Raw genomic sequence first — 19,597 nt, 5'->3', positions numbered from 1 at the left:
AAGAACTGAACATGCTTCGGAAGGACTTCAAGGGTTGGTCAGGATATATTATGAAGAGAAATAAAGAAAAACCTGTCTGAAAGGAAATCTGAGACTTAAAAGACAACTCCCTACTCCCACCCCAATTTAAACCCAATAAAAAGATTTTTCTGACTAGTCACTAATAATAATGAGACAGATACAATTTTATGCCAGTTAATCCTAAAGTGACTTTACATAGTTTTCCTTCTTAACAGAACTGATAATATGGAATATATGCTTTATTTTTCAATAGCTTTCCAATCACACTTCAGAGGCTACATCTTACCTTGGCTGCATAGATGAAGATGTAGAGTCTAACGCCGACTGAGTTTCTGGGATACTGCCATCTGTGCACTGAACTGGTAAAGACTCAGACAGACTACTGACAGAAGGTGCTGTAACAGGACCACATCTCAGGTTAGTGACTCTGTACCCTGGGCAGGCCAACACCTCATCTACAAAAATCAAGATCAGTTTTCCAAGAAATATAGTATATGGATTTTGTTTTACTATATAATATGCCGGTTCATTACTTTAGTTAAAATTTTTTCAATAGTTTTCCTATGAAAAGAATGCTGATTTTAACCAAGGAAACCATATACAAAATGTATATATCCAAAATTAAACTACTATTTCTTAGGACTGATTATTACCCAAACCCTTTAATTCACAAATGTCTTCCAAGTACTAGCGCACAAATATTTCAAATAAAAAAGAACTTAGCAGTAAGGCAAACATAAGTTCAAAATTAAAATCTGTGCTCAGGTTATATTATTTTACTTGTTCTTTGAAAGGCAGAAATGTAGATGATGACTTAAAAAACAATTTATATTCATTTGATCTTAGCCTTAAGTAAGAAGTTTTGATTAAATGATTCTAGCTTTTGGCTTCAACACGAAGTAATGATGAGAAAGACTCTACACACAATTTTAAATGAACTAATAACAGCCTGCACTTTCATTCACCACAAAAACCTATACATTTAGGCATTAACCTACATGAGAACTATCCTAGATGAGTACCATTAACACTTTACTTTTGCAAAGCTTATACTCAAAATCCTCATGATCCTTCTTACACAACTACTGAAACAAAAGCCACTTCAATTCCAGGAGAATCCTTTGACATAAAAATGCATAAAGAACTCAAATGAACTGGGGATGAACATCCCTTTCTCTGAGTCAAACTGTTACACCTCTCCTTCCTAATGGAGAAAGGCTTTTTCTACAGTCAGCTGTGGCTATATATAACTCACTCTTTCCTTCTACAACTGTCTTGGCTTCAAAAGTCATCCTAGATAAAAGAAGCAAGGTCCTCGTACAGCCCTCACTCCCTTACACCTTATTTTCCAAGACAGCTATATATACTTGAATGAAGTGTGCCTCTATTTTAATAAGATAATAGAATTCTCTAACACAGCAAGTTAAGAAGTAGTTCTTTTCAATGGGTAAAGACACTCCTATTCCTGTTTCCCTACCACTGATAATCACAATATGTAATGAGACATTTTCCTGATGTAAATGTAGTAATAGAAGTAAAATGTGAAAGCAGAAAAAGGTACTAGGTACCCTGTGCTATTCAGGTGTATCTCAATTATGAATAGTGCTGTGTTTTACTTACCAGGTAAGAATTACTTACCAGGTGGGCTTATTCTACCATTACTACTATTCTGTCTTTGAAGATGTTCTTTATAACATACTGAACACATGCCATTTGTACGAGGGTTTCCATAAAATCCGCAGCCAGTGGAACAAAGCATAGGCACTTGGCTGTGATTAGTTTCTTGAGCCATGTTCCTCTGTTGCACACCTGAAATTTACACAGAATTAGCAAAGAACTCAGACACACACTACAATCATACATTATCCAAATTTGCTTTATATAATAAAGGAAAATGCACTTATACTCTGCACTAAACCACTCTGTGCAGCTGTCTCAACACATAGGCTGAGGTAGAGACAGAAAAAAATAAAGATCAAAAGGATACAAACTAAACTTTTATCTCCGACCCACTCTATACAGGTAGGTCTGTACTGGTTCAAAAAATGTTATGAACCAGAGAAGGGTATCTGTACTAAAGACTCTGCACCATCAGAATGTTAAGGAAAATCCTTTAAGTCTAGGTTCAGCTTGGACTCCTAGTAATAAGAAATACAGTTTGCTATGTGTTGTATTATTAACTTTTAAGCATTTAAACTTTTGCTAAAAGTTCATGTTTTAACTTGCATAATGTTTTCTGTTTAAAAAGCATTGAACGTAATATCAATGCTGGTGAAGATGTGGAGAAATTGGTAGAACAGTGGTAAAATGAGCAGTTGGGTCAATCTTTTTGGAAAGCTATGTGGCAACTCACCTTAAGAGCCTTGTAAAAGATTGCCCTTTTGAACCAATCATTCTCGTTCAACAGAATAACTAGGGTATAATCAGGAGAAAATTATATATACATATGTATGTATATATATATATATATATATATATATATATATATATATATATACATACACACACACACGGGATGTGTTTTACAGCATATTTATAACGCTGACAAACTTAAAATAACTTAAATATCTAACATTAGGAGAATGGATTTTTTTCACAAGTTAAGCAGTCATTTAAAATATTTTAGAATTCTTTTTGGAGGAAATTGCTGATAATGAATGAAAAAGCACAATATGAAATGTATATACAATATGTTGCCAATTAGGACAAAAAAAGGCATCTATTAACCATCAATAAGGATAAGAAAGAATATATCCAAGGATGACAAAGCTAACTGATTTTTTTTTTCTGATTTGTACCTTCTCTGTACTTTTAAAATCCTCTTAAATGAAGATACTACTTATGTAATTGGGAACAATATTTATTTATTTTTAGAGTATTTAAAATTTAAAAACTAACAGGCAGAGGAACTGTTTGGGAACCACACAGGCAATAATCAATTACAGCAGATGGAAGAACTCCATGTGCCATTTCTCCCATACAGCAAGTGGTTCTTTGGCATAAATAACATGAGAAGGTAAAAAGAGGTTCTATCTCACTTTATAAAAAAACAAAACAAAACAAAAGCCTCCCAAATGAAATGAAGGTTCCTCCAAAATGCGTGTATGTGTATTTACAGATGAGTGTATGTTCAAAGATCATACAGGATAAGACTAAGCAAAGAAGGACACTGTTCTGCCACTGAAGTTTCCCTGAATTGATAAACATTCACTGTTTACCATTAACAGATTTTTTTTCTTCACCTAAATTATTTGAAAAGACAGTTGTGGAATGGGGGGAGGGTATTTAATGCAAATTTCAGAACCAAGAGCAATAATGCATTTGACTCGATTACAAAACAAAGCAGGTTTAGCATTTGCCTTTAAAAAGAAAAACCTAAAACTGTTGAGAATCTTTAGACCTTTAGGCCTAGGAATATAAATAAAAGATCTAGGGCTTCCCTGGTGGCGCAGTGGTTGAGAATCTGCCTGCCAATGCAGGGGACACGGGTTCGAGCCCTGGTCTGGGAAGATCCCACATGCCGCGGAGCGACTGGGCCCGTGAGCCACAACTACTGAGCCCGCGTGTCTGGAGCCTGTGCTCCGCAACAAGAGAGGCCGCGATAGTGAGAGGCCCCCGCTTGCCACAAATGGAGAAAGCCCTCGCACAGAAACGAAGACCCAACACAGCCAAAAATTAATTAATTAATTAATTAAAACCCTTAGGAAAATTTGCAAAAAAAAAAAAAAAAAAGATCTTTAGACATAGGAATGTAATTTGGGATTTTGACCAACATCTTTTTTACTTCATGATGGCAAGTCATTTCAGAATCTAATCTTGGCTGCTCTGCTTTATATATATGCTACTTTTTTAAACCCTCCCTTTCCTGTAGTTCTGTAAATACACATACAGTGTATCAAACTAAAAAAAACCATTAACAATGTTAGGATAGAAAAGCAAATGGCAAACATTCTGTTGATTTTGGGGGCCTATATTCATGAGGGATAGTGTGTTTGTCTGGTTTGGAATCAGGGTAATTGCTCAAGGTCATGGATGTAGCTAATAAGTGATGGAGCTGAGATGCAGTAGAAGTCCAAGCTCTAAATCAGTGGTTCTCAAAGTTTGCTCCTTGGACCCCTGGGGAGGTCAAAACTGTTTTCATACTAATGCTAACTAGTTATTTGCCTTTTCCACCATGTTGACATGTGCATTTGTGGTGCAAAAGCAATGGTGGGTAAAAACCTGGAGCTTCATCAAGGAGCCAAACCATAACAGTGGCACTGAAGTATACTACCTTGTATTCTTCATCACCACACTGTCACAATAAAATTATTAATTTTATTAAATCTTGGGCCTGAACACACACGTCTTGCTAATATTTTCTGTGACATACTGGGAAGTACACATAAAGCATTCCTGCCGCATATAAAAAGCATGATGACTGAAGAAAAAGCACTTGTGCAATTGTCTGAGTTACAACCTAACCGAGTTACCTTTTTCACAGAACAAGCTTTTTATTTCAAAGAACAACTGACAGGCTCTGGTTATTCAGACTTGAGTATGTGGCAGATATTTTCTCAAAAATGAATGAAGTAATAAGCCTGTCACTTCAAGAAAAATAACTAATACTATTTATTGCTGAGGACAACATTCAAATGAAAAAAAGCTTGACAAGTATCTCCAATTTTTAGAGTCTTTGATAAGGTCAGTGGTTATATTAATGACATGTGAATAGTTGGTACTATTATCGACATTTGGAAGGTCTGCATAAGTCAGTAAACCAATATTTCCTAAGTGACCAATGTATGATAGTACAAAATTATTCATGAACAAAAGATTTATTCAAAGGGAAAGAACACTGGATTTTAGAGTAACAGACAAAAGGTTTTTATATAGTATGAGATTCTACACTGCAACTATCCCTTTAAGAAACTACAAATGCTTACATTTTGGTGTAATATCAAAGAAGAGAAACCTCTATTATCTGAAAATGTTATTAAAATACTCCTTCCTTTTCCAACTACGTATCTGTATGACACCAGCTTTTCTTTTTAACATTGTAACAGAATGCATGCAGAGGCAACTATGAGAATCCTGCTGTTTGCTATTAAGCCAGACCTTAAAGAGATTTGCAAAAATGTGTAACAATGCCACATTTCTCACCAAACCATTTGGGCAGGGGGGAGGGAGAAATGGTTATTTTTCATAAAATACTTTTAAATAAATTAATAAATATTTTGTGATTTTTCTCACTTTAATTTGTAACATGATAAAATTTTCGCTAGATATGACAGACATAAACAAAAGCTCTTCAACGTGCTCAATAATTTTAGAGAATATAAAGGTCCTGAAACCAAAAATTTTGAGAATCCACTGCTGTAAACCATCAATGCAGGCAGAATCACCTCAAGAAGGCAAACACTGATTCTTTGGGGAATGGGAGTACAAAAAAAAACCCCTTACTATTTATGTATAAAACACAGCTATACATATAATACATAAATAGATAACTATTATATATATGTGGAATTAAAATTTTATGGAGGTAGGAAGCCAATTAGGAAAAAACTGTTTTAAAAGGCTCCTGGGGATGGGGGGGAGGGCAATAAAGGAAAAAAGACTGAGAAACACTCTTTTTTTTGGCTGAGCCATGTAGCTTGTGGGATCTTAGTTCCCTTACCAGGGATGGAACCTGGGAAGTGAAAGCGCCGAGTCCTAACCATTGGACTGCCAGGGAATTCTTGAGAAACACTGTTCTAAATCACCAACTATTCTATGCTACCTATTAATGACATTAAAATGATATGTTGGGGCTTCCCTGGTGGCGCAGTGGTTGAGAGTCTGCCTGCTAGTGCAGGGGACACGGGTTCGAGCCCTGGTCTGGGAGGATCCCGCATGCCGCGGAGCGGCTGGGCCCGTGAGCCACAACTGCTGAGCCTGCGCGTCTGGAGCCTGTGCCCCGCAGTGGGGGGGGCCGCGATGGTGAGAGGTCCGCGCACCGCGATGAAGAGCGGTTCCCGCACCGCGATGAAGAGTGGCCCCCACTTGCCGCAACTAGAGGAAGCCCTCGCACGAACCGAGGACCCAACACAGTCAAAATTAAAAAAAAAAAAAAAAAAAAGATATGTTGTAAGAATTAAAGAACCTTCCCCACTGGTACTGATAAATCTTTCAGTATATGCTGGCAATGTACAAGCATCCAGAGAAGATAAATATCTTATTTCTATAAAAACTCAAGTAAATATTCACAGATTAAAAGTACAATATGACCACCAAGTTTTTTATATCACAATCCCTGCTTCTGAATAGTAAGACTAAAATTTAAAACATGTAACACTAGCAATTTCCCCAAGCCAAACTGCCCTGCACAGTAGCAAACTAGCAATTATTTTCATAAGTCAAGAGCTTTCGTATAAAAAGCTATTATCCTGGCAGATAAAAAGCACAAAAGATTTCACAGGTTACTTAAAAAGAAAAGAAAAAAAGAGACAGAGAGAGAGAAAGAGAAAAAGGAAAAGAATCAGCATTAGTTATTCATTTTTAGGCCACAAAATGTACCTTTCCATGAAGATTCAGGAAAAGACCAAAAGCCATAAAAGGGTATCTTAGTTTATCTTTATGTGTAGTGGCAAAGATGGGGTAGCTATGGAGAAACTGGAAATCTTGCATCCCCTTGCTACTGTACCTTTTTGGTAGGTAAACAATTTGGAGGGCCCATTAGCCTGGCATTCAGGAAGGAAAAGAGGAAAGAGCATGAGAAGGCAGAACAATTCCTTAATTGCTCTATGTATTGTGGGATTATAAAACTACAAACCCAAGGAGGTAAAGAATGAGATTACCAGACATACAGAGAAAAATGGATTAGCATGGTATAATTAAAAAAAAGGAAAAATTACAAATTAAAGAGAATTCAGAAAATGTGATTTCTGACTCTTAACATTCATAATCAAACCTACAACTGACTGTCCTCTCTACCCCACTCGGATAGTATTTAGTTATTCAGAGCTTACTATGGGCCAAAAACTGCCTTTATTGTTTTATTTATATTATCTCATTTAATTCTCTCCAGAACCCTATGATGTTGGTATTACTGATATCCCCATTCTTAAATGAGGAAACTGATATTCAAAGAGACTGAATAACTTGCCCAAGGTCACATATCTAGTAAGCAATTAGGTCAATGTCCTTTTTTTGATCTAAAAAAACAAAGAGGATGACTTTCAAAGTCCATCCTGTCCCTGCCAAACATAAATTCATGAGCATTCATGAATTCTTATTCTTTTCATTTAAAGATAATTTAAACTTTCATTCATTTATTCAACCTTAAGATATTATGCAGCTTTAATTAGCTTAACCAAGTTCTTGAGAAAATTTGTTTTTCCTTTAAGTCTTTTAACCTAAAAATTCTCATTAGCATAAAAATTCAAGATCAAATATTTTAAGATTGCAAAGAAAATTCATTATCAATTATTAAAATTCTGACAAAAGGACAGCAATGAATGAATGCAACATAGACTGCAATGAATGAATGCAACATAGACTCAATTATAACTGCAAATACATGTCAATTAAACTTATTTCCCTCTGCTTCATCCCCTAGAATTTTAAGTCACCAAGTTCCAATAATTTTCATTTTGAAATATCTCATGCTCTTTTCTTTTGCATCCCAATTCTGACTCATCACTTCACACCTGGGTTATTTTAACAGTTTTTTTCTTCTGTTTTACTGCCTCTCCTCACAATCCACTTATTTAAATTTTCCTAAAACACCCAGTTCTCATCATATTACTTCTGTTTTAGTTACTAAATAATTTCCCCAGAAAGGAGTACTAGACCCGGCATTCATGCTCTACATACTTTACCTTAACCAGCCCAATTTCCCTGGAAAGTATGCTGAGTGAAAAGTGAACAGGTTTGGGGTCAGATCCCAGTTTTGCCGTTTTAATTACCTATTAAGAGCTCGGACGTGTTACTAAACTTCCTTAAGTTCAACTCCTTAAAAGTGTGCTCAGGTGCTTGCTTCAGCAGCACATATACTAAAACTGGAACGATACAGAGAAGATTAGCATGGCCCCTACGCAAGGATGATACGCAAATTCGTGAAGCGTTCCATATTTTTTCAGCCATAAAAAGAAATGAAATTGAGTTATTTGTAGTGAGGTGGATGGACCTAGAGTCTGCCATATAGAGTGAACTAAGTCAGAAATAAAAACAAATACCATATGCTAACACATATATATGGAATCTTAAAAAAAAAAAAGGTTCTGAAGAACCCAGGGGTAGGGCAGGAATAAAGACGCAGACGTAGAGAATGGACTTGAGGACACGGGGAGGGGTAAGGGTAAGCTGGGACGAAGTGAGAGAGTGGCATTGACATATATACACTACCAAACATAAAACAGATAGCTAGTGGGAAGCAGCCGCATAGCACAGGGAGATCAGCTCAGTGCTGTGTGACCACCTAGAGGGGTGGGATAGGGAGGGTGGGAGGGAGACGCAAGAGGGAGAGGATATGGGGATATATGTATACGGACAGCTAATTCACTTTGTTATACAGCAGAAACTAACACACCATTGTAAAGCAATTATACTCCAATAAAGATGTTAAAAAAAAAAAAAAAGGTGTGCTCAGAACTTCCCTGGCGGCACAGTGGTTAAGAATCTGCCTGCCAGTGCAGGGGACATGGGTCCGAGCCCTGGTCCTGGAGGATCCCACATGCCGCGGAACAACTAAACACATGTGCCACAACTACTGAGCCTGCGCTCTAGAGCCCACGAGCCACAACTACTGAAGCCCGCGCGCCTAGAGCCTGTGCTCCGCAACAAGAAACCGGTGCACCGCAACGAAGAGTAGTCCCCGCTTGCTGCAACTAGAGAAAGCTGTACGCAGCAACAAAGACCCAATGCAGCCAAAACTAAATTAGTTAATTAATTAATTATTTTAAAAAGTGTGCTCATATTTATTTAAGACAATGTATACAGAAAGCTTCCATATAGTGCCTGGTACCTAGCAGAAACTCAGTAACTGCTCTAACTCTGCTCTGCCTAAAAGCAGAGGGTCCTTTTGCGCCTGTTTGAAACAAATCATCCTCGTTGCTGGAAATAAGCTTCTAGCTCATACTGCTCCTTCCTTCATAAACGTTGTCCACTTCCTCACTCTGCCTATAACACTCTTATTCAGCAATCAGCTTAAATTCTACTTCTTCTGGGTTCATTTCTGTCCACCTCGATCCTCCTCTGCTCTGTATTTCTACAGAAGCTGTCTGTACACCACCCTTTTGGGGCACTTAAGCTTACCATTACCCAAGTGCTTTACAGGTATACAAATCATTTCCCAGTTAAACAGTTTCTTCTTCAAATCCCCTTTATGCCTAATATGAATATTACAAAATATTTTGTTGAATAAACACATTTCATTATTGTTAAAAGTATTCACGTCAGGCAAAAAATGGTTATTTTCCATTGAAAAGGGGTGAAAACAGATTGATGAAAAATGTTTCAATCACAGTACTCATAATTTATATACTGAAACAGTCATTCAGCAAGAATGATCAGTAACCCAAGCCAGTTACAAAAGGCACATACAATTTTTCATTTCATTGTTCTTCTCCCTCCTCCTGAAATAAATAGGGAGGATATATAATTTATAATGATGACTTAAATACAGAAGTTGTTAACTGGCAAACAAGTTAAATCTGACCCACAGGCATGTTTGGTAAGCCAGCACATATTAATTTTTAAAAATTAATTGTTAGCATTCAGAAATTGGGGAATGTCAAATAAAAATCCCAGGTTTCCAGCTTCTCTTGAAAAACAGCAAGACCTGACAACAGTGGACTGATGTTCCTCAAATTAAAACCAATCAGTTAGGACCCTCTTAGATAGAGCTTATACTCTCCAATTCAAGGCTACCTTCACTTTCAGTTACCTAATCTTAACCTATGATGATACCTATCATATGGGCAACATACCTATGTTCTGGAGGTCAAGAACCTTTGCAGAGATTACAAAATATCTAGGAAAGTTCATAAAACAAATAGATCAGAAAGTATGACTCAATATAGAACAGTTGGGACAAATGCTACTCACTCTGATAAAAGTATAGGGACTTTGGATTAGGGTTCTTACTGCACTGAGGATGCTTTGTAGTTCTCTCTCTGTATAGCAGTCCCCAGTTCCCTATGTCAGGTTGTCTTTCCTGCTGTTTCTTGGGCTGAAAGACAAAAAGGCGCGAGTCCAGCTAACATGAGAATACATCTTTGAGGATACTACATATTCCTTCCCAGCAAATAATTCATCAATTTCAACATACTACGTTATGTAAGGATAAGAGACTCCAAAGCTAATTCTAATATATACAAACCTCCCAGTTATTGATATAAGGAAAGTTTTCATTGACTGGTATGTTAAATCTCACAAAAAGAAGCCACTATAAGCGTTTCCAGTTGAAGAAGACAGGTTTCAGAAAAACTCTGATTGGCATTCCCATCATCTGACTCTGATTTGTCACATTCTGCCCAAAAATGTGTAAATCAGTGGTTGGCAAACCTTTCGGTAAATGACCAGACAGTAAATACTTTAGGCTTCAGGGCCATACAGTCTCTCTGTTACAACTACTCAATTCGGCTGTTGTCATGTAAAAGCAGCCACAGACAATATGTAAACAAATGAGCTATACTTATGGCCACCAAAATTTGAATTTCACAGAATTTTCACATTATAAAATGTCCCTCTTTTGATTTTTCCTCCCACCAGTTAAAAATGCAAAAACCATTCTTGGCTCATGTGCTGAACAAAAACAGGTGATGAATCAAAAGTCTGCCAACCTCTGGATTAAATAAGCAAATGACTTTAAGGCAATCATCACTGAAGAAGATGTGGGGAGTCTAGGTAGACATGGGACTCAAGCACAGATACTATTAACTGTGGGATTCTCTAATCCAAGCAATGTAAATTTAAAGTATTGTTTGCTCTTGCTAAGCCTCATCTCTTATTTAAGTATATGTTCATAACCCAATAAGGGGAAAGAACTATGAAAGGCAATATTTCATCCAAATCTGTATCACCAGGTATAGTTTATACAGAGAGTTGTAGCTATGATGTGAAAAATGACAGTAATGTTCTTAGTACAAACTGTCCTCTATTTTAGCACACAGTTTTCTATTCACTAAGGCTAAATAAAATCCGTAGTGTCTTAATAATTATAAAATCATTCAATAACTGGACTGGGAAGACATCCATATTCCTGAAACTGATAGTTTCTGTCTGCCTGGTATGTTTCCTTCCTCTTTCAGATTAACAGAACCTGTCTTTCCTGTGGGAAGACCATTTCATTTGCTTTGGGTAGGCTTAACCCCTCCTCCTCAGGGCCAGACCTGTCTCAGTGGTGGGCACGTGATCCAAGCCTGGGCATTATGTCTCAGTCTGAGCCAATCACTCATTCCTCCCTGGATTTTACTGGTGCTACTGGGAAAGAGGCAGACTTTGCTCTGAGATTACATTGAAGACAATACAATGTAAACCTGGTGCTGCTGGTGGCCGTCTCTGCCACAATGGAGAAAGAGTCCACATAATTAATTAAAATAACGTAAGCAAAGCCAAAATGGGTAGGAAGGAGACAGCCAAGACAAAGGCTTACTGAGGACAGCTCCACCCCTCAGACTTCCCAGTTATGTGAACAAATTCTCATTTTGCTTTAGTTTGCTTTGGGCTTCTGTCACTTGCAATTCAAAGTCCTTACAAATGTTATAATCAAGTTGCTCTACTAAAACTTTCAAACAGAACAGAATAATCACTGCATATCAAAATGAAAGATACTCCATTAGTTCAATTGAGATGTCCTATAGTAAAGAAACCTACAAAAGTAACCAACAACTCCCATTCTTTTCTTCTTTAAACATATACAAGTCCCAAGTGTAAAGCTTAAATTTTCACAAATCGAACACAACTTGGTAACTAAGCACCCCAATCAAGAAACAGATTATCATCAGTACGCCTCAAAAGCTTCCTCATGCTCTTTTCCAAATATTATCCTTTCCCCAAGGATAACCACTATGCTGACTTCTAATACCCTAGATTAGCTTTTCCTATTCTTGAACTTTTAATAAATGGAATTATACAGTGTACACACATTGTGTCTGGCTTCTCTCAAATTGTTTTTGAGATTCAACCATGCTAATGTGTCTAACCACAGTCCATTCCTTCTCTTTGCTATCTAGTATATTACACTGCATGACTAAACCACTATCTATTCTAGTGATGATAGGGATCTGGGAACTTTCCAGCTTATGACTATGACAAATATTGCTGTTATGAACATTATTGTATGTGTTTTTTGACTAACATACATACGCATTTCTGCTCAGTATATACCTAGGAGGGGACATGTTGGGTCATAGGGTATATGTATGTTCACCTTTAAGCAGATACTACCAGTTCCCAAAGCAGTTATACAAATTTACACACTCCTGGCAACATTAGAGCCTCTGGCAATGTATGAGCATTCCGGTTACTCCATACCTCACCAATACTTAGTACTGCCTGCTATACTGGGCTAAATGGTAGCCCCAAAGACATGTCTATGTGCTAATCTCTGCAACCTCTGAATACTACCTTATATGGCAAAAGATGATTAAATTAAGTATCTTAAGAAGAGGAGCTAGCCTGGATTGTTTAGTTGGGCTTAAGATGCAATCACATGTATACTTATAAGAGAAAGGCAGAGAGAGTTCTGAGAGACACAGAGGAGAAGGTGATGTGAAGACAAAGGGAGAGACTGGAGTGACGTGGCCACAAGCCAAAGAATGCATGCAGCCACTAGAATCTGGCAGCAAGAAATGTATTCTCTCCTAGAGCTTCTACAGAGCATGGCACTGCCAACCCCTTGATTTTGAACTTCTGGCCTCCAGAACTGTGAGAGAATAAATTTTTGTTGTTTTTAAGTTTCCTAGTTTGTATTAGTTTGTAATTGCAGCCCTAAGAAATTAATACATCTGCCTATTTTAAATATTCTTAAAATCCTCTTTTGTTAAGTGCCTATTTAAGTTTTTTGTGCATTTTTTCCTGTTGGATTGTCTTTTGCTTACTTTACCTTCCATGATGGTTTGTCTTTCCATTTTTAATGGTGTCTTGAAACCAAAATTCACCTTAATATGATTTTGTTAACAATTATCTTTTATAGTTATTTTAAAAATCTTTGCCTACTCCAAGGTCACGAAGATGCTCTCTATTTTGCTTCTAATTTTATTATTTTACCTTTCACATTTAGATCTGTAATCCATCTGGAGTTGATTTTTTGTATGGAATAAGGTAGGGATTAAGATTCTTGTTTTTCTCCATATGGTTATCTAATTAACCCAAATCCATTTATTGAAAAGACTGTCCTCTCCCTACTGCACTGCAGTCTCACTCTTGTCCATACATGGGTTATCATACACATAATGCGGGTCTTTTCCTAGACTCTCAATTCTATCCCACTGGTCTATTCGTCTATCCTGTTTCAAGTTATTATAGATTTTGGATAGCTGGTATCAGTTTTATTCTTCCTCAAGATTGTGTTGCTTATTCTTGGCACTTACCATATCCATACAAATTTTAGATTCAGTTTGTCAATTTCTATGGGGGGGGTTGGTGGGGGGGACCTGTTAGGGTTGTGCTGAATCTACAGATGTACAAACACAGCAGATTCCTAAATTTATTTAGGTCTTCTTTAAGTTCTCAGTAATGTTTTGACAGTGTTCGTGCAGGTCTTGCATATTTCTTGTTAGATATTCCTAGGTATTTAATTTGTTAAAAGGCAGTACACGGTATCTTTTTAAAATTTCATTTTCTATTTGTTGCCAGCCTCCAAGGTGGCCCCCAATGATCCCCATGCCTCCTGATATTCTGGCCCTTTGTAGTCCCCTCCCACATTTTATCAGTGTTGGTCTGGATAACCAACAGAGTACTGTGGAAGTGTTGGTTTGTCATTTCTGAGTCTAGTCATAAAAGACAACTGTACATTATGGCTACTGCCTTGCTCTCTCTCTCTCTTGTGGATCACTCACTGCGGGGAAGGCAGCTACCACTGTCATAAGGACAGCCCCACTTGCTGAGTAACTGAGGTCTCTGGCCAAAAGGTGTATGAGTGAACTTGGAAGCAAATCCTTCAGCCCTGGTTAAGTCTTTGGATGATTGCAACCTTGGCTAATATCTGGGGCTGCAACCTCATGAGAGACTCTGAGCCAAAATTATACAGCTAAACTACGTCTATATTCCTGACAGAAACTGTGTGAGACAATATGTGTTTGTTGTTTTAAACCATGAAGTTTTTGGAATAATTTGCTATATAGCAATTGATAACTAATATAGTTACTGGTATATTAGGTCTCCTTGCTTCTGTTCTTATCTTCCTATGGTGTATTTTCAATACAGCAGCCAGTGATCATGTTAAAATCTAAAGCAGATCACACTGCTTGCTTACTCAAAATCCTTCAATTCACCAAGTAAAAGCCAAACACCTTACCATGACTTAAAGGCTCTTTATAATCTGTTCCCCCATTACCTGACCTCCTCTCCCACTCCTCCCTGATCATATACAGATATGCCAGGTATGCTCCTGTCATAAGGCCTTTGTAACTGCTGTAACTTCTACCCTCCAGAAGTCATTACAACTAGGCTCCCTCATCTCCTTCAGGTCCTTTGCTCAAATGTCATCTTCTGAGAGAGGGCTTCCTTTACCCCATTTAAAATTGCAACCAGCATCCTTTATTACCCTTTCTAGTTTTATCTTTCTTCAATGCCTTTCATCTTAATTTACTATTAAATTACACTTATCTCTCTTCCCTCTACTAAAATGTTACCTCTGTAACAGCAGAGATTTTGTCCATTTTGTTCACTGATGCTTAAAATAATGCCTGGCACATGGCAGACATTCAATATTTGTTGAATGCATGAAGGAAACTGTGCTGGCAAGGTAGCAGCAGCCTTGTACTACAACCTGTAGTAACCAAGTATTTACCACAAGGCAAACAGGCTGCAATAGGCTCTTTTAAAAGAAACTGAATTTGCTGTTTGAGAAGAGATCTAGGTTTGCCAGCAGGGCCCACTACATATGTTATACAGTTTGTGCACTGAACAAAGATGCTTAGCCTCACACTCTAAGCTGTGGGGTATCTTTTCTAATTCATTTCACTCAGAGAGAGGTTCATTTAGCAATTTGCCTAAGTTGGCATACCAAACATAGTAATTTTATAATTAAAGTTGTAGTCAATTTTACGTTCTCAAACCGACCTAGGTTCCATACTGCGTATCTTAAAGAATTAGGCAGTTACTACCTGCACAAGACAACCCAATACCTTTTTTTGCAAAATGGGGAACCCACTCAAATTTTCCCATTGGTTTCCACATTCTTGGGCTTTCATTCACTTTTCTTCTCCAAAAGACTAACAAAATAAGCTCTATGTATGCAAGATCCACATTTATGAACCTTCTTTTTATTTCTTCTTCTTTGACCTTAAACCTCATAATTCAACATGCATGAATTTGTGCTTCACCTCCCCGTCCCCAGCCCCTTTAAAAAATCTCTTCTCCTAAGGCAAATCTCCAACTTAGTTTCCAATACTTGTAAATGAATGTTTCTCCCTGATTTCTTCCATTGTATGGTCAATCTCTAAATTAAATCTCTCCTGTTCTTCTGAAACTTTGTATAACACTTTTTATACAAATAACTGGCTTTACCATTTGGTTTTATTTAATAATATTTATATAGTGCTTTATGTGCCAAGCACTGTTCTAAGCACGTTTATAAACTTCAACTCTTTTATCCTCATAACAAACCTAGGCAATAGGTATTATCACCGTATCACAGACAAGCATGGGGAGGTTAAAGTAAATTGCTTAAAGTCATACAGCTAGTAGTAAGTGATGGAACTAATAGTCAACCTTAGCAGTCTGGCTGGAGTCCATGCCCTAGGTCAGTAATTCTCAAAGCTTATCTGTGGACCCCCTGGGGATCCAACCCCTGAGATCCTCTCAGAGGCCCAGGAGGTCAAAACTATTTTCATAAAAGCAAGAACTTGTTATTTGCCTTTTCATTGTGTCGACTGGCAGCATAAAAGCAATGGAAGGTAAAACAAGCTGGAGCCTTGGCTTCATGCACCAAACTGTACTAGCAGTCAGCAGCCACTGTATTCTTCATCACCATACTCTTACCTTCTTCCCCCCCCAAAAGCACCACTTATGAATATTCCTGATTAAACAATAAAAGTACTAATTTTATTAAATCTTGAAACTAATTATACTTCATTGTATTCTTCCTCTTTGACCTATTCTGGGATACAGGTACTGCACAGTAAAGTCTTCCTCATTCTAGTTTCCTACCCACATACCCCAAATTGAAGTCTACCCTTGGACAGAATCTGGGCATACAGCTCTTAGTTTCTCATTTCAAGGAAAGGCCTACTAAGGACACATACCCCACAAACTCAGAGTTATGGGAGCTATTTATAGTAATCAACATCGAATTTCAATATGAATTGAAATATGAACAATGAACAAATAATATAGTCTGTAAAGACTAATATAAAAGAGAAAAACCAAATTAAATACACAAAATGATTATTTAGTTTTTTCAGGGTTGTATCCCCAACACTGTAGATTACGAGTTGGTAAACTTTTTCTCTAAAGGGCCTGGTAAGTAAATAATTTAGGCTTTGTGTGCCATATAGTCTGGTAACTGCTCATCTCCACTTTGGTAGTGAGACAGAAAGCCACGAATACTGCACTGGCCAAAAAGTTCGTTCGGGCTTTTCCATAACATCTTACAGTCATAAATCCAAGACTCCTTCTTTACCCACAGCTCACAAAGGGCAGGTACATAAAAGGTGTCCTTTGTCTCACAGACAGTGATCACCTGTTAGGAGATCTCTTAATCTTACTTCCTACTGAGATGATTTCTTGATTACAGGTGTGAGGGAAAGGTTTCTAACATCCTCCTACCAAAGTTTATAAAAGGATGCATTGATTAGTAAGTGCTTATACCTACTATCTATAATTATGGGGAAGGATAAAGCAAGTACGGTATCTTATCAGGCGAGAGAATCTTGTGTGTCTGGAATACAGGATGGACTAATCCTAGAAACAGTAAGGCCATATAGTGAAGGCTTTGTATCCACGCTAAGGTGTCTGAATTTAAACCTATAAGCAATGGAGAATCCCATCACCCTATAATGGGAAGGAGGGTTTAACAAGTGCTGTTCACTAAACGCATCACTATGATTTTTTATATACTTCATGGTGCGCTGAAAAGGATTTAAGGTGACTTTAAAAATGCATGCTACACGACAACATTAGACAGAAGCAAAAATGGTCAATCCAAGACAAAGTGGTAGAAAAAATGAGGAGTCAGGTATATTGTCAAAACAAAACGCATGCCCATAGGGCTTTTTTGCTAATTAGAAGCCATTCAGCTGACTCTACTCTTCCTAGTAGCCAATGCAAAGGATATGACTAGTTAAGAGGTACAATATTCAAAAGAAAAATGAAATCAATTACTCAGAAATACAATTAACCTTGACTCAGATAACATAAGAGTGAGTGTTTCATATATAGTTTATAAGGAGAACACAATGTGATATGTGGTATGGTCAACAATATCTGTAAAGTAAAATACAAGTTTCTGGGGTTGTTTATTAGTACCACCTTTCAAGATAAACCAATATCATGGCCAACTTCAGTTAACAGCCAGTCTACAAGCAGCCAGAGTCAAAAATAAAATCTCAAAACATCTAAGGCTGTGCATGGGCTTACGCATGCTTATCCATTCAGGCAATCATTCATTAAATTAATTTCTCATAAGTGTGCTTCTACTTCTTATAAACTAGGCATTCTGTCAATGATTGCTGAGGCAGAGGGCACAGGTGAAGAGAAAACTGAGATGGTAGATTGGGTTGAACATTTCTGCTTCAAGCAGAACAGTTCCTTTTTAGTATTTTTTTTTTTTTATAAATTTATTTATTTTATTTATTTTTATTTTTGGCTGCATTGGGTCTTCATTGTTGCGCGCGGGCTTTCTCTAGTTGCGGCGAGCGGGGGCTACTCTTGGTTGCCGTGCAAGGGCTTCTCATTGCGGTGGCTTCTCTTGTTGCGGAGCCCGGGCTCTAAGAGTGCGGGCTTCAGTAGTTGTGGCCCATGGGCTTAGTTGCTCCGCGGCATGTGGGATCTTCCCGGACCAGGGCTCAAACCTGTGTCCCCTGCGTTAGCAGGCAGGTTCTTAACCACTGTGCCACCAGGGAAGCCCCTTTTTAGTATTTTTAAATATCAGGTTTCTGTAAAAGATCTCATTTGAACAAAGGGTTCAAATGGCTAAAACAAATACGGAAAAACTATTCTCAGCTCCTGATTAAAAACATACAATGCTCAACAGTAAGCCAATCTAAGGTTAATAGAATATCATGAACAGTTTAGGGCATAACTACCAGCCCAAATAGGCAGCCACTCCACCTCTGAATTAAATGCTCTGAGTGGGGTATCCATAGGTCATCATTTAATCTTAAGTTCTCCAAACCTTCTCCCTAAATTAAAAAATCAGATCAGAAAAGTACATACTTCAATATACATTAGTAAGTACTCACTGAAAACATTAGGTGTCATGTACTAGGCCCTGTGCTAAGCACTTTAGATGAACTGTCTCATTTAGTTTCACCATATCTATATGAGGAAGGTAATATTATCAGCCCCCTCCCTGCTTCCTAATCAGTTAAACAAATTGCAGTTAGACTTGCCAACTATTGACTCCTTGTTAACATTCCCTTTTAATACAACCTGTACTACCTACACGTCTTAACTCTTGTTGCTCCATTGGTACCATGGGATAATATCTCCAGAAAAGTTAAGCAGACATGGGTGAAAACCTGACCCAATGAACCAATCTGAAAAGGTTGGGGTGAAGAAGAGGAAGAACACCAAACACATAGAAAGGTACCAAAGCTGTAAACTTCTTGCCAATTCCACAAGATTTTTCACATATCTTTTAAAATAATCTCCCCCTTTCCCTTTTTCAGTTAGAATGGGTATCTGTTCAGATGTGTTCTGGCCCCTGATTAGATTCCAGTAAACAGCAAGTTCTCACAGAACATAAAGCCATGTTTCTACTTCTTGCTACAACCTCCCCCCACAACACCTACCATGTTTCTAAACACACAGTAAGAGTGATGGTCAGTGCTGAATCCCAGACTACTTTTTTTAGGCTTTAGCAGGATCATCCCCAACACAGGAGATTCTCTTACAATAAAACCACTGATACCTAATCCTTCCTGAAAGACTTAATAATGCACTATCTATAACACTACCAGTGCTTCTAGATTAAAAAGCACTCTATCAGCAACTAAATGTAAAAAAATGGCTCACTTTAATCCAAGAAGCAGTCACTACTGACAGAACTCAAAACCTGCAACACCACTTAATTCACCCATCCATGCCTTTATTTTAAAATAACATTATAATGACTTTGCTGAATTTGCTAAAAATCACTTTACCTAAAACCCAGAGAAAATATACCTAACTTTCACCAACATTCCTTAAGACATATTTTTGCTTCCTTTCCTCCTCTTTTGTGGAG

General features: G+C 37.6%; 1 protein-coding gene and 1 non-coding gene across 5 annotated transcripts in view; one reads left to right on the top strand and one right to left on the bottom strand.

The window, feature by feature from the left end:
* ZFAND6 (zinc finger AN1-type containing 6) overlaps positions 1-19,597 on the bottom strand; it is a 76,077-nt gene that overhangs the window by 14,494 nt on the left and 41,986 nt on the right. For 3 of the 4 annotated variants that reach the window (XM_057544065.1, XM_057544064.1, XM_057544063.1), the window contains 2 exons: positions 1,660-1,830; positions 308-416 (listed from right to left, as the gene is read on the bottom strand). In XM_057544065.1, coding sequence (XP_057400048.1) covers positions 308-416; positions 1,660-1,813 — 263 coding nt within the window. In that variant the 5' untranslated portion in view covers positions 1,814-1,830. Of the gene's footprint in view, positions 1-307; positions 417-1,659; positions 1,831-10,089; positions 10,214-19,597 lie in introns of all 4 variants that reach the window. The other variant, XM_057544062.1, reaches the window with a different exon arrangement.
* LOC114235556 (U6 spliceosomal RNA) lies at positions 8,013-8,119 on the top strand. Its single transcript, XR_003621708.1, has one exon. It is a non-coding gene; the product is annotated as a U6 spliceosomal RNA (small nuclear RNA).

The sequence above is a fragment of the Balaenoptera acutorostrata genome, chromosome 3 (assembly GCF_949987535.1).
Source record: "Balaenoptera acutorostrata chromosome 3, mBalAcu1.1, whole genome shotgun sequence".
Lineage (NCBI taxonomy): Eukaryota > Metazoa > Chordata > Mammalia > Artiodactyla > Balaenopteridae > Balaenoptera > Balaenoptera acutorostrata.
The sequence above is the reverse complement of the archived record's forward strand: the minus strand, read 5'-3'. Positions and strand labels throughout refer to the sequence as shown.